The 22,574-nt window shown below is 38.4% G+C and overlaps 1 protein-coding gene across 3 annotated transcripts in view; it reads left to right on the plus strand.

Annotated features, from left to right (window-relative positions):
* The window catches only part of St8sia5 (ST8 alpha-N-acetyl-neuraminide alpha-2,8-sialyltransferase 5), a 92,376-nt gene that overhangs the window by 28,472 nt on the left and 41,330 nt on the right, over positions 1-22,574 (plus strand). The window contains exon 2 of one of the 3 annotated variants that reach the window (XM_010621648.1): positions 18,527-18,634. The exons of the other annotated variants lie outside the window; for them this stretch is intronic. Within the exon in view, the coding sequence (XP_010619950.1) occupies positions 18,527-18,634 (108 nt within the window). The remainder of the gene's footprint in view (positions 1-18,526; positions 18,635-22,574) is intronic. 3 annotated transcript variants of the gene reach the window in all.

Here is a 22,574-nt window from a genome sequence, read left to right on the forward strand (position 1 = left end):
ATATATATTACTTATAGCCATCAATGTAAATGATTTCAATTTGCCAATCAAAAGAAACAGATTGGCAGAATGGATCAAGAAACAAGATCCAACAATATGCTTCCTACAACAAACATGCTTAACTCAAAAAGAAATTCATATACGGAAAGTCAAAGGATAGGAAACAATTCATGTGACAGGAGCCCAGGAAAAGGCAAGGGTAGCTATTCTATTTGCCGACAGTGTGAACTTCAGCCAAGACTGATCAAAAGAGGCAAAGAAGGCTACTATATATTTGTTAAGGGAAAACTCCAAGAAGAAGAGATAGTAATCATAAAATTATATACACCAGATACCAGTGCACCCAACTACATAAAACTAATATTAACAGATATGAAAATATACACACTAACATAATTATAACATGGGACCTTAATAACCCACTGTCACAAATAGGCAGATCAACTAGATTTAAAAAATCAACAAAGAAATATCAGAACTGTAGGATTTAGCTCAGTGATTCCACCATCTGCTTCACAAGCACAAGGTCCCAAGTTTGATCCCTGGTCCCAAAACAAGCAAACAAAAAATCAGAGCTGAAACAAACCTGTGAACAAAAGAACTTAGTAGATATCTACAGAGTATTCCACTCACAACATCAGAATGCACATTCTTCTGAGCTGCTCATGGGACATTCTCACAAAGAGACCACATACTAGCCCATACAACATGTGTAAGTAAATACAATAGAATTGAATTTATCTCATGCATATTAGTCTATAGGACCATAGTTCAATGAAATTATAAATCAATGGCAAAAAAACCCACAAAAGTCCATAATCACATGGACACTAAATAATACCTTCCTGAACAATCAATGGGTCATGGATAATATTTAAAAAGAAATTAAACAGTATCCAGAATCAAATTATAATGACCACACAACATGCTGGAGCTTGTGGGATGCAATAAAAGCAGTCCTAAGAGAGAAATTTATAGCAGTGAATTCTCACATCAGGAAAACAGAATGAGCTCAAATAACCTATGTTGAACCTCAAACATATAGAAAAAGAAGAATAAGTCAGGCCCCAAAAATGCACAAGGGAGGAAATTTAAGAATCTTGAGGAGAATTAATGCAATTGAGATTAAAAAAAAACCCAAGAATCAATAAATCAAAGAATCAGTTTTTCGAAAGATTAAATAAAATTGACAAACTTAGCCAACCTTGAGATTAAAAAAAAACCCAAGAATCAATAAATCAAAGAATCAGTTTTTCGAAAGATTAAATAAAATTGACAAACTCTTAGCCAACCTTATAAAGCAAAAGGAAAAAAAAAAAACAAAAACAAACTCAAATTCATGCAATTAGGAGTGAAATCACAACAGATCCTATAGAAATCCAAAAGATCATCAATACCTACTTCTAGAACCTGTACCAAAATGGACAGATTTATATGTATTATCAAAATTGAATCAAGGAGATATAAAAATTCGAAAAAATCCAATATCAGTCAATGTAATTTAAAACTCAAAGAAAAGCTCAGGTCCTGAATATTTTGCTAATGAATTCTACAAGAGATTTAGAGAATATATAATGCCATTACTCTTCAAATTCTTTAAAGACATTGAAAGGGAACCATTTCTCCCAAAATCATTTCTGGAAGAAAGCATTACCCTGATACCAAAAGCATTGAAGGATCCAATGAAAAAGGAGACATACAGGCCAGTCTTTCTAATGAACATAGATGCAAAAATCTTCAATGGGAAACTAGCAAACAGAATGCAGCAAATCAAGATTATACACAATGACCAAATAGGATTCATCCTAGGGATTCAGGGATGGTTCAACATATACAAATCAATCAATATAATACAATAATGCAGCATAATATACAATATAATATATACAATATAATGCCATATCAACAGAGTCAAGGACAAAAAACATGATCATCTCAATAGATGCAGCAAGTGCATTTGACAAAGTTCAACACCATTTATGATAAAAACCCTACAGAAAATTGGTATAGTCTTTATTTCAATCTAAAAAAAGCCATCTATGATAAACCAACGACCAACATTGTACTAAATGAACAAAAAACTGAAAACTCACTCTAAAATAAGGAGCAAGACAAGGATGCCCACTGTCACCATGATTGTTTAGTATAGTTCTGGAAATATTAGCCAGAGCAACTAGACAAGATAAATAAAAGGAATAAAGATAGAAGAGGAAGTTAAATTATCATTATTTGCACATGACATGATACTATACGTAGAAGACCCCTGAAACTTGAGCAAATGACTTCTATATTTGCTCAATAATCAAATTAACTAGCATATCTGGTTACAAAGCCAACACTCAAAATCAATAGCACTCCTGAGCTGGGCGTGGTGGTGTAATCCCAGCACCTGGGAGGCTAAGGAGGATCGCTGTGAGTTCGAGACCAGCCTGGGCTACATAGTGAGTTTCAGGTCAGTCTCAACTACACAGTGAGACCCTGTCTCAAAAAACAAACAAAAAATATAGCACTCCTGTACACAAATAAAAATGCACTGAGAGAAACTAAGGAAACCACACCTTTCACAATGGCATAAAAAATAAAATACTTAGGAGTCAATCTACAAAGAAAGCAACAGAGCTTTTTTTTTTTCCAGCTTTAATTGAGTTTATTGGTACATTTTAGGGATACAGTACAGTTACATTCATTGTTGGGATCTTGTACCTCTACATAACAAGTCTTGATTCTCATTTTTTCCCCTTACCTCTGCCCTCCCTTCACCCCCTCCTCCCCTCCCCATCTACAAACACTTTATTTTCATCTTTTCATTCTCTCACATTTTTTCCCTTTTTACTCTTCCCCTACCCATCCCACCTTCCCTACACCTTTAGCTCCTTTCTTCCCATTTCTAAATGTCTGTAATCTTATTAGAATCTTATGCATGCAACAGAGCTTTTTACATTGAAAATTAGAGTACTCTGAAAAAGGAGATAAAAAAGATATCAGAAAATGAAATGATGTCCCTTGCTCTTAGTAGGATGCACCAACACAGTGGCCATACTTTCAAATTGTAATACAAATATAATGCAGGTCCAATCAAAATACCATAAGCATATCTTACAGAACTAGAGAAAACATTTCTAAAATTCACTTGGAACTAGAAGACACCTAGAGTAGCAAAAACAATTCTGTGTAGAAAAGGTGAGGCAGGGGGGCATCATAATCCCTGACTTGAAATTGTACTGCAGAGCTACCGTGATTAAAAACAGCATAGTGGCCGGGGATTTAGCTCAGTGGTTCTGCCACCTGCCTTGCAAGCACAAGGACCACAGTTCAATCCTGGGTACCAAAAAAAATAATAGCATGGTGCTGGCAACAAAACAAATCAAAAACAAAAACAAAGACCCAAGAACCAGTGAAACAGATTAAAAGATGCAATAACAACTGCAAACACACTCAGCCACCTTATTTTTTCTCTTTTATTGAGTTTATTGGTACATTTTAGGTATACAGTACAGTTACATTCATTATTGACATCTTGTACCTTTATATGACAGGTGGTCTTGGTTCTCATTTTTCCCCCTTGTCCCTGCCCTCCCTTCACCCCCTCCTCCCCTTCCCATTTACAAACACTTTATTTCCATTTTTTCATTTTCTCATATTTTTTTCTTTTCCCTTATTCCCTTTCCTCTACCCTTCTCACTTTCCCTACACATTTAGCCCTTTTCTTCCCATTTCACAATGTCAGTTATCTCATTAGGATCTTATGTACTATTACAGTTTATTCACACCAGAGAAACTATTTGGTATTTACACATGTGTGACTTATTGATTTCACTTAGGAGTATATCCTCAATATGTATCCATTTTCCTATGAATGAGTCTAATTTCTCATTCTTTATGGCTGATTAGTATTCCATTTTATAGAAAAACCACATCTTCTTTATACAATCTCTAACTGATGGGCAAATGGGCTGTTTCCAAGTTTTAGCTATTACAAACTGTGCCACTATAAACATGGGTGTACATATATCACTCTGGTATGATTCTTTTAATTCTTTTGAAAAGATACCCAGCAGAGGGATGGCTGGGTCAAATGGAACCTCTAGTCACAGCTCTTTGAGGTATCTCCATATTGATCTCCATGGTGGTTGCACCAGTCTGCACTCCCACCAACAATGGAAAGGGTTCCTTTCTACCCACAACCCCACCAGCATTTGTTATTGGTTGATTTCTTGATAGCAGCCATTCTTTTTTTTTTCAGCTTTAATTGAGTTTATTGGTACATTTTAGGGATACAGTACAGTTACATTCATTGTTGGGATCTTGTACCTCTACATGACAAGTCTTGGTTCTCATTTTTTCCCCTTGTCCCAGCCCTCCCTTCACCCCCTCCTCCCCTCCCCATCTATAAATATTTTATTTCCATCTATTCATTATCTCACATTTTTTTCTTTTCCCTTATTACTCTTCCCCTACTGGTCCCACCTTCCCTACACCTTAAGCTCCTTTCTTCCCATTTCTAAATGTCAGTAATCTTATTAGGATCTTCTGTATTATTGCAGATTATTCACACCAGAGAAGCTACTTGGTATTTACACATGTGTGCCTTATTTATTTCACTTAGGAGTATATATTCAATATGTATCCATTTTCCTATGAATGAATCTATTTTCTCATTATTTATGGCTGAGTAATATTTCATTTTATAGAAAAACCACATCTTCTTTATCCAGTTTCCAATTGATGGGCAAATAGGCTGTTTCCAAGTTTTAGCTATTAAAAACTATGCTGGATAGCAGCCATTCTTTGTGGGGTGAGGTGGAATCTCAGTGTTGTTTTCATCTGCATCTCTCGAATGACCAGTGATGTGGAACATTTTTTCATATATTTGCTTGCTGCTTTTACTTCTTTGTCTGAGAAATGTCTGTTCATTTCAGATGCCCATTTTTGAATCGGGTCTTTATATTGCGGGGGCTGATTGTTTTGAATTCTTTATACATTCTAGATAATAGTCCTTTGTCTGAGGAGCAGCTGGCAAAAATTTTTTCCCACATTGTAGGTTGTCTCTTAGTTCTATTGATGGTTTCTTTTGCAGTGCAGAAGCTTTTTAATAAGATGAGATCCCAGTTGTTGATTCTTTCTGCTAGTTTCTGTGCTACTGAGGATTTGTTCATAAAGTCTTTTCCTATGTCAATGTCTTCAAGAGTTCTACCTAACTTATCTTCCAGCAAGTTTAGTGTTTCTGTTATAGTATTTAGATTTTTTTTTTTTTTTGGTACTAGGACTTGAACTAGGGACCTTTTGATTTTGAGCCAGGCAGCGGAACCACTGAGCTAAATCCCCGGCCCTAATATTTAGATCTTTAATCCACTTGGATTTTAATTTAGTGCATGGTGAAAGATTAGGGTCTAGTTTTAATCTTTGGCAGGTTGAGATCCAGTTTTTCCAACACCATTTATTAAAGAGGCCATCCTTCTTCCAGTGGGAATAGTCAGCTCCTTTGTCAAAGATGAAGTAGCTGAGTACATCTGGAATTGTTTTTGTGTCTTCCAATCTGTTCCACTGATCCTCAGGTCTGTTTCTTTGCCAGTACCATGCTATTTTTATCATAGTGGCTTTGTAGTATAATTTCAAATTGGGAATTGTTATACCTGCTGTCATGTGTCTGTTGCCTAGGATGGCTTTTGCTATTCTAGGTCTTTTATGGTTCCAAATGAATTTTTGGATTCTTTTTTCTAGTTCTGTGGAATAAAATGTTGGAATTTCAATTGTCAGCCACCTTATTTTTGACAAAGGGGCCAAATATATTCTTTCAAAAGATAGTGCTGGCAAGAAAGATGGTGCTGGAAAAACTGGCTTTTTGCATGCCAAAGACTAAAACTAGACCCATATCTCTCACCATGCACTAAACTAAAATAAAAAATGGATCACAGATCTAAATATTAAAATAAAAACACTAAATCTATTGGAAGATACAATAGGTAGAACTAACACAGGTGTAAGCAGACTTCATGAACCAAATCCCAATTGCACAGGAAATACGACAAAGAATCAATAACTGCAGTCTCACCTTATTAAAAAGCTTTTGCACAGCAAAAGATATCACCCAACAGAGTGAAAAGACAACCCACAGACTAGGAAAACATTTTAGCTAGTTGATCATCAAACAAAGGAATGATATCTAGAACATATAAAGAATTGAAAAAAATCAGACCCCTTCCAAATTTAAAGATCTAATAAAAAATGGGCGTCTGAGATGAATGCATGCTTCTCAAGTGAAGTACAAATGGCAAATAAATATATGAAAAATGTTCAATTTAACTCATCAATCAAGAGATGTAAATTAAAACATTGCTGAAATTCCATCTCCAGAAAGAATTCCTATTATCAAGAAATCAACCAATAACAAGTGCTGGTGGGGCAGTGGGGAAGAAGGAACACTTTTCCACTGCTGGTGGGAGTGTAGACTGCTGCCACCACTGTGGAAATCAATGTGGAGATTTCTCAAGAAATGAAAACTAGATGTACTATTTGACCCAGCTTTTCCCCTTCTTAGTATCTTCCCAAAAGAATTAAAAGCATCATACCATAGCAATATATGCACAATGATGTTTATAGCAGCACAATTTGTAACAGCTAAATCTTGGAAACAACCCAAATGCCCATCAACCAATGGATGGATAAAAATGTGGTTTTTTTATACAATGGTGTACTACTCAGCCATAAAGAATGATAAACTCTAGACATTTCTAGGTAAATGGATGAACCTTGAGACCATACTCTTAAGGGAGATAAAATGGACACACATGTAAATATCACATTGTTTCTCTGCTGTGAGAAATTGAAAGTGTAAATAATGACCAAAATGTATAACAGATATTGTGAAGTAGGAACAAGTTGTTCAAAAGGAAAGGGGAACTAGGAAGGGCAGAGAGAGGGAAAGGAAGGAAGGGTAAAGAAAAATGAGAAAAGAAGGATAAAATAGAAATAAAGTTTTGTAAATGAGTGGAAGAGGGGTTGAAGGGAAGGGGGTGGAATGGGAAAAAAAAGGAGTCAAGATTTATTATGTACACGTGCAAATTCCCTATGATGAATGTGATCATTATGCATATCTAAATTGTACCAATAAATTTAATAAAAATAAATTTTATCTTTATAAAAGTCAATAAAAAAAGGGAGCAAAGAACTGATACAGGTATAAATGAAGCAAAAATGACAGTGTGTCTGTCACCATTGAAGGTAAATGGGGCACTGAAGTTTATTATACTAGTCTCTTTAATTGGTATACGTTAAAGTTTATGTACTAATTCCATTTTAAGTTTCTTTATGTGCTAATTAATTCCCTAAGATCAATGTAGTTACTATGTATCCCATTCTAAATTTTTAATTTTGTTATCGTATGTGAAATTTTGCCCTAACCATGTCACAATATATTATTAATTAGGTTCAAATTTATGTTATTAACTGAAGACATTTGGCAAACATTAATTTATCTTATTAAATCTGTTTAACTCTAATTTCATAAAAAATTTCTCTTTATTCTTTAATAGATCATAACTATGACAGCTAAGTTATTTTGCCAAATTATGATACTGTGTATGTTTAAGCAAATTACAGAACTAAGAAACCAAAAATGTACTGGATATGGAAAAGTCTTTTTTTGTTATTGTTTTGAGCATAGGGAACATGGGGTTAAAGGAGAAAAGCAAGAAGCATAGGTCCTGTGGTTCAACTCTGGCTTTGATGCTGTCTTTATGCTTTATAATAGTGGGCGTGTTACAAGTCTAATCTCACTGAGCCTTAGTTTCCCCAGTTGTGAAATAGGGATAATAATATTTACCTCTAAGCTTTTGGGAAGATTTAAAATGACATATAAACCTATCACAGTGCTTAGAGATTTTTTTAAAAATCCACTGGCATAAATGTTGATAAGCTAATGCATCACAATGTTTGGATGAGATTGTAAATAGAAGTAATTCTACCCTTACAGAAACCTCCCTATTATGTATGTATGTATGTGTGTGTATATGTATGTTTATTTACTTATTTACTGTTTTGTTGATTGCTTGAGGTACTGGGGATTGAACTCAAGTCCTCAACCATGCTAGGCAAGTGCTTTATCACTGAGCTACATCCTAGCCCTTAGTTTTAAAATGCCAGTCTTACATGTGGTTTTGCTTTTTGCCATGAGATTCCCTAGTAGTCAGCATTAGGAAGCCTGGTCAGCTCTCACCATTTTCAAATGGCAGTGGGAGTCAGCAGGTGTTCAATTCCATGTCTGGAGGCTATGCAGCAGGCCTGGCTAAGCTGTGCTGTCATCAACAGCCAGAACAACAGAAGGAAGCTGAGCCTTGTGAACCTATCCCATGTATCATAATTGGAAAGTAAAGACTGATGTTATTTTCATTGGAACAGGCACATAGCTTTTGAGAAAGCATAGGCCTTAGGTGGTACCATAAAGGCTTCACTGCTCAAGGCCCCTAAATATCTGAATCCAGTCTTGAATACATCAGTTCACATAATGTTGTATATACAGTGTTTCCATAGATTTAAGACAGCACTAAGTATTAGCTCAGATGGAAAGGTGCAAAGATCCTGCAAGGTTGAGCAAGGACAGAAAGCAGCTGTGCTGACTCCAAGGCCTTGTCAGTGATTCCAAGTTTAGCACAAATACTCTATTTAAAAATTTTGACACAAATTTTAGTGATGAGAAGATGGAATATAGAAGAATGGGGAGACTAGCATACGGTGCATTTATGTCAACATGACTGAGAACAATATCAACATTCTGCCATGTTCATTTCCAATCTTTTCCTTCTTTTAAAATGAATGAGGACAAAACACATATAGCACCTCCTTTAGCACTTGATGCTGCTCCATCTTGTTTGCTAACATTTTCATATCCGTCAATTTGGGTTTTTGCTAATATTTTCATGTGTGCCAGGTAGTTCTCGTGTGTATTATTTTCATGTATTTTAGTCTAATTATCTGAACTTGATGGTAAGCAATTTTAAAACAAGAGTTTGCTCTCTTTGGATACTTGTCCTAATGACCAGCACAATTTCTGGCACATAGTAGATAAATAGTAGTAAATGTTGAGTAAATAAATGAGTGAATAAAATGTTTTTCTTTTGTTATCCTCCTCCATACCTGTGCATATCTTTCTCATTTGGGTGCAGTTAGCTAATAACAGATGATTCCTACACTTAACTCAGGAAAAGCATTTAAATTATATAGCATGTTGGTTTTGAAAACAATGAAGTCATTTTTTAGTTGAATCAGAAATTACTGCTAACACCCCCATCAGCTTTAATCCCACCTATAAAGATAACCAGCTTTACAATGTAAAATATTATAAAATTAGAACTTCTGCATATCCTCTTTTGTAGCCTGATTTTTAAAATTTAATTTATAATGAGCATAGTTTTATGTCACCATATTTCCTGCTCAAGGACTGTAATTAATGTCTGCTTACCTAGGGAGAGATTGATCTCTTAAATATTGAAAATTAATCACCTCAATAAGCAAACAAATGAATAATTTTGAGTCATACCAAAATGGAGGGTTGCTGTTTTCTGAGTACACTGAGAACTGGGTGGGCATTTTGCCTTGATCTCAGGCTGTGTTCTCCCAGTTTACTTCCTCTGCCAGGCTGAACTCTTCTGCTATGGAGACTTGAGAGGAAGAAAAGGGAACCAGTAGCCAGTTAACAAAGTATGGATTGAGCATCTCATGTATACAGCTCTTCACTAGCACTGGAGTCTGGCTGGGAACCTGAGCCACTGCCCACGTGAAAGGTGGGCAAACATCTGAGGGAGACAGATGGCTCAGCTCCAAAACACTTGAAGTCAAGGATTATGGAGACATCCAGCACAGTTCCTGTACTTCAGGGATGAGAACACAGGCCATGAGAGGAGCACAGACTCAACGGAGGGCATCAGCTCATTAGTGGAGATATGGATGGACCAGTTCCGAAAGCCATCTACTAACCCTTTGCTGAGAGGTTACTCATTATTAAGGGTTTAATTAAATTTTTATCTGTCTCTTTCCCTGTGAGTTTCTTTGTCATTTGTTTTGTTCTCTGGCTTTCACGTTTAAGCTTTCTTCACCCACCAGTGGTATCTAGTAGCCCACTTATATTTAAAGGTCAGCCAATCCCAAGATAGTTCCTTGTGCTGTGCACTGTTGTATTATAAAGTTTCTCAATCAAGGTGATTTTGCCCCCCAGAAACATTTGGCAACACCTGGAGATATTTTTGATCATTGTGCAGGAAGATTGTGGTTTGATGCTGCTGTCATATACTAGCAGATACCGGCGATATTGTATAGCACCCTACAATGCACTAGATGGATGCCCAACAAAGAGCCCTCCAGCCCCAGATGTCCACAGTGCTAGATGAGACAGTGTGCCACAGGGTGCTCAGGTGGGCACCAGGCCATGTCTTCCTAGTCATTTTCTTGGAGCCTCAGTTCCCTAGCTAGACCTGAGAATAGACAGGATGGGTGGTTCCCAGCACAGAAATCCCAGGTCCATTCAGTCAGCATACCATCAGGTGTGCCCAGGATGCACACGTGAAGAAACTTTCTAGCGAGTAAATTTGCTGCCATCTGTGGGGTGGGCAGGTGCAGTGACTGGGCCATTTGAGGTTTTTTTTTTTTTATTGAGTTTATTGGTACATTTTGGTATACAGTACAGTTACATGCATTACTGGGATCTTGTACCCTTACATGACAGGTCTTGGTTCTCACTTTTTCCCCTTGTCCCCACCCTCCCTTCATGCCCTCCTCCCCTCCCTATCCACCAACACTTTAATTCCATTTTTACATTTTCTCACATTTTTTCTCTTTCCCTTATTCCCCTTCCCCTACCATTCCCACTGTCCTACACCTTTAGCCCTTTTCTTCCTATTTCACATTGCTAATTATCCCATTAGGATCTTGAGTACTATTTTAGTTTTTCACACCAGAGAAACTATTTGGTATTTACACATGTGTGACTTATTGATTTCACTTAGGAGTATATCCTTAATATGTATCCATTTTCCTATGAATGAGTCTAATTTCTCATTCTTTATGGCTGATTAGTATTCCATTTTATAGAAAAACCACATCTTCTTTATACAATCTCTAACTGATGGGCAAATGGGTTGTTTCCAAGTTTTAGCTATTACAAACTGTTCTGCTATAAACATAGGTGTGCATATGTCACTGTGATATTATTCTTTTAATTCTTTTGGAAAGATACCCAGCAGGGGGATGGCTGGGTCAAATGGAACCTCTAGTCCCAGCTCTTTGAGTTATCTCCATATTGATTTCCATAGTTGTTGCACCAGTTTGCACTCCCACCAAACATGGAGAAGGGTTCCTTTCTCCCTGCAACCCCTCCAACATTTTTTATTGGTTGATTTCTTGATAGCAGCCATTCTTTGTGGGGTGAGGTGGAATCTCAGCGCTGTGTTCATCTGCATCTCTTGAATGACCAGTGATGTGAAACATTTTTTCATATATTTGCTTGCTGCTTTTACTTCTTTGTCTGAGAAATGTCTGTTCATTTCAAATGCCCATTTTTGAATCAGGTCTTTATATTTGGGGGGCGGCTGATTGTTTTGAATTCTTTATACATTCTAGATAATAGTCCTTTGTCTGAGGAGCAGCTGGCAAAAATTTTTTCCCACATTGTAGGCTGTCTCTTAGTTCTGTTGATGGTTTCTTTTGCAGTGCAGAAGCTTTTTAATAAGATGATATCCAAGTTGTTGATTCTTTCTGCTAGTTCCTGTGCTACTGAGGATTTGTTCATAAAGTCTCTTCCTATGCCAATGTCTTCAAGAGTTCTACCTAACTTGCCTTCCAGCAAGTTTAGTATTTCTGTTTTAATATTTAGATCTTTAATCCACTTGGATTTTAATTTAGTGCATGGTGAGAGATAAGAGTCTAGTTTTAGTTTTTGGCAGGTTGAGATCCAGTTTTTCCAACACCATTTATTAAAGAGGCTATCTTTCTTGCAGTGGGGACAGTCAGCTCCTTTGTCAAAGATGAGGTAGCTGAGTACATCTGGAGTTATTTTTGTGTCTTCCAGTCTGTTCCACTGATCCTCAGGTCTGTTTCTTTGCCAGTACCATGCTGTTTTTATCACAGTGGCTTTGTAGTATAGTTTCAGATTGGGAATTATTATACCCGCTGCCATGTGTCTGTTGCCTAGTATGGCTTTTGCTGTTCTAGGTTTCTTATGGTTCCAAATGAATTTTTGGATTCTTCTTTCTAGTTCTGTGAAGTATATAGTGTTGGGATTTCAATTGACATTGCATTGAATCTGTATAGCAGTTTTGGTAGTATGGCCATTTTTACTATGTTGATTCTTCCTACCCAGGAGCAGGGTATGTCTTTCCATTTTCTTGTATCCTCTTCAATCTCTTTTTTCAGAGTGCTGCAGTTTTCAGTGTAGAGGTCTTTTGCTTCTTTTGTCAGGTTGGTTCCTAGATACTTCATTTTTTTGGATTCTATTGTGAAAGGAATTGTTTCCCTAATTTCTCTCTCAGTGAGTCTGTTATTTTTGTACAGGAAGGCTATTGATTTTTGGGTGTTGACCTTGTATCCTGCTACTCTGCTAAAAGTGTCAATTAAGTCTAGAAGTCTTTTGGTGGAGCTTTTTGGGTCTTCAATGTAGAGTATCGTATTGTCAGCAAATAATGAGAGTTTAACTTCTTCCTTTCCTATTTTTGTTGCTTTAATTTCTTTTTCTTGTCTAATTACTATGGCTAATGTTTCCAGAACTATATCAAAGAGGAGTGGTGATAGTGGGTATCCTTGTCTTGTTTCTGATTTTAATGTGAAGGTTTCAGTTTTTGGCCATTTAATATGATGTTGGCTGTTGGTTTTTCATAGATAGCCTTTATTAAGTTGAGATATAGACCATCTATTCCAAATTTTCGTAGGGTTTTTATCATGAATAAGTGTTGAATTTTGTCAAATGCTTTTTCTGCATGAATCAAGAGGATCATGTGGTTTTTGTCCTTGACTTTGTTAATATAGTGTATCACATTTATTGATTTACATATGTTGAACTGTCCTTGCATCCCTGAAATAAATCCGACTTGGTCAGGATGTATGATCTTCTTGATGATCCTCTGTATTCTGTTTGCTAATATCTTATTAAGGATTTTTGCATCATCTTTATTCATTAAGGAGATTGGCCTGTAGTTCTCTTTCTTAGTTGCGTCTTTCCCTGGTTTGGGAATCAAAGTGTTACTTGCCTCCAGGAATGAATTTGGAAATATTGCTTCCCTTTCAATTTCATTGAAAAGTTTGAAGAGTAATGGCAATAGTTTTTCTCTAAATGTCTTGTAAAATTAATCAGTGAATCCATCAGGAACTGGGCTTTTCTTTGTTGGTAAATTTTTAATTACATTTTCAATCTCACTGATTGTAATTGGGGTGTTTAACATGTTTTTATCTTCCTCGTTCAACTTTGGTAATTCATAAGTATCTAGAAATCTGTGCATTTCTTCTGTGTTTTCCATTTTATTAGAGTACAGGTTCTCAAAGTAGGTATTAATGATCCTCTGCATTTCTATTGGATCTGTTGTGACTTCACCTTTTTCATTTCTGATTGCATGGATCTGAGCCTTTTCTTTCCTTTTTTTTGATATGGTTAGCTAAGGGTTTATCAATTTTATTTATTCTTTCAAAAAACCTACTCTTTGATTCATTTATTTTTTGTATCATTTTCTTAATTTCCATTGCATTGATTTCTGCTCTAATCTTTATAATTTCCTCTCTTTTTCAAGCTTTGGGTTTTTCTTGCTCTTGTTTTTCTAGGAGTCTAAGATTCATCGTTAGGTTGTTTATTTGAACTTGTTCTATTTTCCTAGTGTGGGCATTCAGTGCTATGAATTTTCCATGTAGAACTGCTTTCATTGTGTCCCATAGATTCCTGTATGTTGTATTGGCATTTTCGTTTATTTGTAAAAACTGTCTGATTTCTTCTTTAATTTCCTCTGTGATCCATTGATTGTTCAGGAGAATGTTATTCAATTTCCATGTGTTTGTGAAGTTCCTATGGTTTCTTATGCTATATCTTCAGCTTTATTGCACTGTGATCTGATAATATACAGGGAATAACTTAGATTATTTTGTATTTATTCAAACCTGTTCTGTGAGCTAGTATGTGATCTATCTTGGAGAATGACCCATGTGCAGCCGAAAAGAATGTATATTCTGATTTTGTGGGGTGGAACACTCTATAGATGTCTAATAAACCCATGCATTCAAAAGCTTGGTTCAGTTCTAGTATTTCAGTGTTGATTTTTTGCTTAGATGATCTGTCTATTTGTGATAGTGGGGTATTTAGATCCCCCACTACAATTGTATTAGTGTTTATTTTGTTTTTCATGTTACTTAATATTTGTTTTATATAGTTGGGGACATTTATATTTGGTGCATATATGTTTATGATTGTCATCTCTTCCTCTTGAACTGTTCCCTTTACAAGAATGTAGTGGCCTTCTTTGTCTGTCTTGATCAGTTTTGGTTTGAAATTTAGTTTGTCTGCGAATAAGATTGCTACCCCTGCTTTTTTCTGGGCTCCTGTCACATGGAGAATTGTTTTCCACCCTTTTGCTTTCAGTCTATGTGCTTCTTTTTGCATTAGGTGTGCTTCTTGTATACAACATATTGTTCGATTTTTGCTTCTTAATCCAATCTGCCAGTCTATTTCTCTTGATTGGTGAATTGAGGCCATTGACATTGATGGTTATAACTGATATGTACTGACTTCTTATTGTTATGTTATTGTCTTTTTGTTGACTCTTTTTAATATTTTGCCCTCTTCTTTTAGTTTCTTGCCTTGACTATTTGATTTGCTCTGTTGGGCCTCATGGTGTTGTGATCTTCATTTACTTTTTCTAGGATATTGTTTAGAATTCATTGTAGTGCTGGTTTGGTATTCATGTAGTTTCTCAGATGTTCTTTGTCATGGAAGTATTTTATTTCTCCACCCATTTTGAAAGAGAGTTTTGCAGGATACATCAGTCTAGGTTGGAGGTTGTTTTCTTTTAGGACTTGAAATACCTTACTCCAGGCTCTACTTGACCTGAGGGTTTGTGTTGCAAAGTCTGTTGTTATTCTGATGGGCTTTCCTTTACATGTGATTTATATCTTTTCTCTTACCACTTGCAGTATTTTGTTCTTCTGTTGGGTTTTTGGAATCTTGATTATTATATGTCTAGGTGTAGATTTTTTTTGATTGTGGCTAGTTGGAGTCCTATATGCCTCACTTATCTGTATGTCAAATTCTTCCCCTCTCTTTGGGAAGTTTTCTGTCATTAATTCTGTGAACAGCTTTTTAAAAGTCATTTGCATTTTCTGCTGCTACTTCATGGATTCATATCAGCCTTATATTATTCTTCTTTACATCATCTAGGAGTTGTTGGATCAATTTCTCATGATCCCTTACTGTTTTTAAGAGACCTCTCTTTTCACGGTCACTGACTGCTATCCTATCTTCTATATCTGAGATTCTATCTTTGTAACCTTTTATTCTGTTGTGTACACTTTCAATAGAGTTTTTAATCTCCTGTATATCTGTTTGAATCTGTTTTAAGGATTCCATTTCTTTCCTATGTTGGACATTCATTGTTTCCATTTCTTTCTTTTGCTGGGTCTTCATGGCTTCTATTATGGTCCTGAGCTTATCTATTTTTTTGTCAGCTTGTGGTCTAGAGTCTCAAATCATGACTTTCATTTTGCTCACCATCTCTATGGTTATCTGGGAAATTATTTCTGTTTTGAATTTTTCTAGAGCCTGATCGATCTGTTTTGTTACTTCCTGTGCTGTGAGTTCTGAGTGTCCTGGAGGTTCACTATCAGACTTTTCATCCTCCTTTGCCCTACTCTTTGCCATTGGTGGACTGAAAGTCTGTCTTTGTGTCTTGGTTAAGTGTTTTCTCATCTTTATTTTTGCTGTTGGGTTGTCCTTGATTCAATCTCTGGGTTATTAAATCTTCCTGATATCATTGCGCTTCAGCTCCCAACTCTCTAATAACTCATAGACATTCTCACTTTCACAATATCAGAGAAAACAACTCATCCAATCTATCCCTATTCCTTATCCCAATCGATCCAATCAACAACACAACAGGATCAAACACCTCCTGTAAATTGACCACTTGTGGTAGTCATCAATCCATCACCCCCAACCACGTGAATTAAATTAAAATCAAGAAGCAGCCCAAAATATGTTTGCAGTGGAAAAACTCCTCAACATGGTATATTTACTATTTAGGATAGGGGCGTAGGCCTAATTAGGACCAGAAGAGTAAATAAGTAAAAGGACTGAAGAAGGTTTCAAGTGAAGCCAGAGGACACAGAATGGCCACACAATCTTTAGGAAACTGTAAATCTCAAAAGGGATAGACAGAATGCAAGTACAAGTACAAGAATATATGTCCTTAACAGCTATAGGGGCTTACTTTCCCTTGAAACTACAGACCCTTGAGTGAGACTCACTGATAGAAAAAAAAGAACATTAATAAAAAAGAAAAAATGGTAAAAAAAGAAATCTGAATTAGGGCAGAAGCAGGAACAGAAAAGATGAGGGCCAATATGGTGGAGCAAGAGACTGTGTTGGCGAAAGAGGACAGAAAAAAGAATTTACTGAGTGGAATGATGAAAAAAAGAAAAGGACAAAAAAATGACTTTGAAAGGCCTCTTTTAGACTATATCTCCGCCATCCTAATACACATGGTGTGCAGCCATGTGCAGAACCAAATCCCCCTATCTCATCTAGTGGAAGGCAGAACCCCATGATGCAGACTGACCTCAGGCCACAAGGACCAATTTGAGCTACCCGACCTCCTGCAAGGTTGAACTCCAGACAGTTCTATCACAGGTATCCCCTGCCCCTTCTTTAAAGATGTTCAGATTTGGGAGCTCAGAAAATCACCCTTTATAACCAGCCATATCTCTGCAGAGTAGGTCCAAGGACTGGCACAGTCAGAGAATCTGCTCAGTGGGGCCAGTGCAGCTACCCTCCTGGGGCTGGGGCAACAAAGGCGGCACTGGCAACAAAGGGGGTGGCTACCCGGTCCCATGGGCTGGGTCCAGGTGGGCGGAAGGAGATGTGATTTCTCAGCTGAGCTGCTTTCCCCGGATCTCACCTTCTTGGATGGCACTGGGGCAGTGATGGTGGCGCCCACCCCATTTGGGTTTATGAAGGGGATCTTGACTAGGTGTGGGTGTGTGTTGTGGGAAGGGTGTCTAACTGCTTCTGTAGTCTCACAGCTGTGCTTTGGCCTTTATCTCTACTTGCTGCCTGATCACACACACCCACCAGCAGTGACCCTCACCCCTTGCACTCCCCAGCCTTGGGATGTTGTGCACCATGAATAGACCCACCTCTTGCAGATTGTCTGGATTCCCCTCTTTCTTTAAAGATTAAAGATGTTCAGATTTGGGAGCTCAGAAAATCACCCTTTATAACCAGCCATATCTCTGCAGAGTAGGTCCAAGGACTGGCACAGTCAGAGAATCTGCTCAGTGGGGCCAGTGCAGCTACCCTCCTGGGGCTGGGGCAACAAAGGCGGCACTGGCAACAAAGGGGGTGGCTACCCGGTCCCATGGGCTGGGTCCAGGTGGGCGGAAGGAGATGTGATTTCTCAGCTGAGCTGCTTTCCCCGGATCTCACCTTCTTGGATGGCACTGGGGCAGTGATGGTGGCGCCCACCCCATTTGGGTTTATGAAGGGGATCTTGACTAGGTGTGGGTGTGTGTTGTGGGAAGGGTGTCTAACTGCTTCTGTAGTCTCACAGCTGTGCTTTGGCCTTTATCTCTACTTGCTGCCTGATCACACACACCCACCAGCAGTGACCCTCACCCCTTGCACTCCCCAGCCTTGGGATGTTGTGCACCATGAATAGACCCACCTCTTGCAGATTGTCTGGATTCCCCTCTTCGTGACCTGAGTTGATTGCCCATATGCTTGTTGTCTTTTTAAAATGTTTCTGTGACCTTCTGTCACCTCCTCTCCATGCCCTTCTCTTTCTTTACTGCTTTGCTGTCATTTTTGTCAGGTTTTTAAGTCTGTCATCTTAAACTAGGAGTAGTATCCTTATACATTAGGAAGCAGACAATTTCATTAAAATATTTGAAAAGCATCTGATCTCCAAGGAGGTCAAAGTGCTAGAGACTAGAGTTCTTTTGGTTTAAGTCTCTAGAGGCTGAATTGAGGTACAGCACCATATAGGAGATAGATAGAAAAACCCTGTGATGTTGATCTCACAGCCTCACTTTTCCTGCATGTAAAATGTGTAATCTTAGCCCTGCCTCTAAAGATGAAGTGAGGGATTGGATGCAGGACATCAGAGAAGCCACCAAAGGCTATGGTTTACCATTGTTAACTTCATGGTTGGAGTCATCAACGCCATGTCCATCCAATATACAATCAAGACTCCATGTCTCTTGGCCATGATGACAGCATGTGGCTGTCTACTAGACAAGCTTAACACAACAAATGAGCATGTGTACCAACACTGCCTCGTTTTCTTGCCAGAGGCCTCCAGTTTGGTTGGCAGAGTGATGATCAGCTGGCCAATTGGACGGGGCTCTTTAATGTCATCGATGACCCAGCAGTGCAGAGCAGCAGTGAATCCAGCTCCAGGTACCGATCCCAGCAAATGGCCAGGGAGGGGGGAGCTTGTCCTATGGGGACACTGTAATTCTTGCCACTTTGCTCACCCTCAGAGCTGGTCTCAGGGGAGGAGCAGCTTGGTCCAGTGGCTCACAGCTCACTGCATTTGGGGGACCATTTGTTTCCTTTAACTCAAGGACTGAGTAGATGTGAAGGATGAGGGATAGGACCCAACCTTAACAAAGTAGGGACTCAGTGGCCCCTTCTGGGGCAGAGTGGGTGGCAGACAGAGGTCTCGAGTCTCCATTTGGGGATGGGAGCAAAGGCTGTGCTCTGCAACAGGAATTTTGCACATCAGCAGCAAGTGTGAGTAGGTGTGTGTGTGTGTGTATTGCATTGGGGGTGGCTGTCATGTAGGAGTCCCTTGCACCTCTGAAATACACTGGCCAGCCTGAGTAAAGCTCCCTTCGACAGGGGCAGAACTGTGTCTAGCAAGATGGTGCTGAGATGTGGCATTCATAACCACACATGATTATTCTCTTTTGAGCTGTTGTAGTGTTTGCAGCTAGAATTGGTCACCAAAGGAACTCTGCAAATTCAGAAGTAGGAATTCGGTGATATTTATTCAGTGAGTAAAAATGGAATATTCTCAGACAGGGCATACCATTTACAAGGAAGGATTGTAAGGATATTTTTTATGTAAGGAATTTTTGTAGATACAGCAGGATCCCTTCTCTGCTTGGAGTTGGGTGTGGGTGTGACCTACCAGGGTTTCCAGAGGTTGATTGAGCTATTTTATTATTATTAATTATTATTATTGTGTTTCTAAGTATGGGATAACTCCTCTGGGAAAGAAGCTTGGACTTTCTTCATAGTTAATTTTGATGCTTAAACATGAAATTGGCCCTTCAAAGAAGTTATGTGTTTTTGAAGAGACCCTCCTCATCTTAGTTGGTTACTGAGACAAAATACCTAACACACATAAGTTCAAGGAGGAAAGGTTTATTTAGCTTATAGATTGTAGAGGTTTCACTCTGTAGTCAGCTGGCTCCAAGGCCAGGTGGGGTGGCAGAGGGGCATCACAGAAACGAAATAGTCCATGACGAACAGGCAAGAGACAGCAAAGCAGCAGTACCAAGCAGCAGCAAGCCTTCCTTCCTTCTACCTTTTTATATTCCATCCATGTTAAAGGCCTATTGATTGTCCCACTTACACCCAAGGCAGTGCTTCCATCACTTGATCCCTCAGTCCTAGCATCATGCCCTTAATCCACATTCACACACCCTAATCCAACCACTTCAAAACTCCTCACCTATGTATGCCTGCATGCAGCTTTCAAGGGACATTAAATACAACCCATGACCCCCCATAAGTATGCTTTTGTTCAATTCTTTGAAAAGAGTATGTGTTAAATATGTGACTGTAATGTCAGAAATGGGGAGAACGGGTTCACATAGACAGGTCTGAGGGGATGAGGGTGGCTTCATGCCGTGATGAGGTCTCAAGGGTCTGATGTTATCCTGTCAGGACTACAGTTCTTCCTCTATGTGGGATGCAGGAGTCCTGTCCTGCCCCAGTGGGAAGTGAGCTAGGTCAGTGAGTTGGTGTCTGACTCACTGGGGAGCCTCATGGAAGAGATGGATAGCCAAAGAGGCCTTGGCTAGAAAATGCTGCAGTGAGCAGGACCCTGGGAGATTTGTTTTTTGACAGATATCTCTGTCAGGAGCTGAAGCCATGGCATGGGTGCCATCCATAACTCATGCTGCCACCACCATCTTCTCCACTCTCTTCCTCAGTATTGCCCCTCACTTTCTTCCCTTCTCATTCTACTTGTTTTTCATTTTCTTTTTCTGGTCTTCCTTTCTTGGTGCTCACTTCTCCTTCCCTGTCTTATCTTCCTTCCTTCTAATTTTCTTTTCCACTTCTCTCTCAACTCAGGCCAACCTGTCCCGTCACCTGGGATCTCTTGGGGTCAGAGAGACACCGATGGCCTCTGTCAATTTGCTTTTGGAATTTAGCTGCCCTTATCCAATGTCACTACCAGCTGAGTTGACTTCCTTTTGGAGAATCACCATTTGACTAAGAATTCCCTTAATCACAGAAAAAATGTCATTACCACACATGCCAAGTTTCTCTGGGACAGGTCCGCTTTGAAGTCTCAGTTTCCAGTTGACCCTAAAAGCACCCACATATGTGAGAGTCTGCTATGCTCAGTTCCCACATGTGGAAGATAATGGCTAATGTAATCAGAACTGAGCTGTAAGTGGGAGATTTTTTACATTGGTGAGTGAGCAGGTTGTGACTTCTTTAAAATGGGTTGGGCCATACTTTCAAAACTGCTATACAGATTCAATGCAATCACAACTGAAATCCCAACAGTATATTTCACAGAACTAGAGAAAACAGACCAAAAATTCTTTTGGAGCCAGAAGAAACTTAGAATAGCAAAGGCAAATGTAGGCAGTAGAGACATGACAGGGGGTATCACACTCCCCGACTTGAAACTATACTACAAAGCCACCGTGTTAAAAACAACATGGAACTGGGAAAGTAACAGACACGAGGATCAGTGGAATAGATTAGAAGATGCAGAAACAACTCCTGACATACTCAGCTACCTCATCTTTGACGAAGGAGCCAACCATCCTCACTGGAGGGAAGATAGCCCTTTAATATATAAATGGTGTTGGAAAAACTGGGTTTCAACCTGCCAGCACTTAAAACTAGACCCCTATCTTTCACCCTGAACTAAATTAAAATTGAAGTGGATTAAAGATCTAAGTATTAAAACAGAAACACTAAAGTTGCTGGAAGATTAGGTAGAACTCTCAAAGACATTGGCATAGGAAAAGATTTTATGAACAAATTCTTAGTAGCACAGGAACTAGCACAAACAATCAACAACTGGGATCTCATTAAAAAGCTTCTGCACTACAAGAAAAACCACCAACAGAGCTAAGAGACAACCTAAATGTGGGCAAAAATTTTACCAGCTGTTCCTCAGACAAAGGTCTACTATCTAGAAAATATACAGAACTAAAAAAAGTCAGACCCCCAAATATACTCAATTCAAAAATGGGTATCTGAAATGAAGAGACATTTCTCAGACAAACAAGTAAAGCAGCAAGCAAATATATGAAAAAATGTTCAACATCACTGGTAATTCAAGAGCTGCAGATAAAAATCACACTGAGATTCCACCTCACCCCAGAAAGAATGGCTGCTATCAAGAAATCAACCAATAATAAATGTTGGTAGAGTTGTGGGGAGAAATGAACCGGAACCCTTCTCCATTGTTGGTGGGAGTGAAGACTGGTGCAACCGCTGTGGAAATCAATATGGAGACACCTCAGATAACTAGGATTAAAGGTTTCACTTGACCCTGACATCCCTCTGCTGGGTATCTTTCCAAAAGAATTAAAAGAATCATACCAGAGTGATATATGCACACCCATGTTTATAACGGCACAGTTTGTAATAGCTAAAACTTGAAAACAGCTCACTTGCCCATCAACTGGAAACTGGATAAAGAAGATGTCGTTTTTATATAAAATGGAGTACTACTCAGCCACAAAGAATGAGAAACTAGAGACATTTAAGGCTAAGTGAATGCACATTGAGGGCATACTCTTAAGTGAAATAGGACACACATGTGTAGATACTGAATAGTTTCTCTCATCTGAAAACTAAAAGTGTAAATAAGGTCCAAGTGGTATAATTGATAATGTGAAATGGAAAGAAAAGATCTAAAGGAGTAGGGGAAGTGGGAAGGGTAGAAGAAAGAAAAAGAAAAAATAAGAGAAAAGGAAAAAAATGGAAACAAAGTATTTGTAAATAGGGAAGGGTGGAGGGGTAGAGGGAGTGAAGGGAGGGCAGGGGAATGGGGAAAAAGAAGAACCAAGATACATTATGTAAGGTACAAGATCCCCAAAATGAATATAACTATATTGTATACCTAAATGTACCAATA

The sequence above is a fragment of the Fukomys damarensis genome, unplaced genomic scaffold (assembly GCF_012274545.1).
Source record: "Fukomys damarensis isolate Sample0158 unplaced genomic scaffold, DMR_v1.0_HiC HiC_scaffold_30, whole genome shotgun sequence".
Lineage (NCBI taxonomy): Eukaryota > Metazoa > Chordata > Mammalia > Rodentia > Bathyergidae > Fukomys > Fukomys damarensis.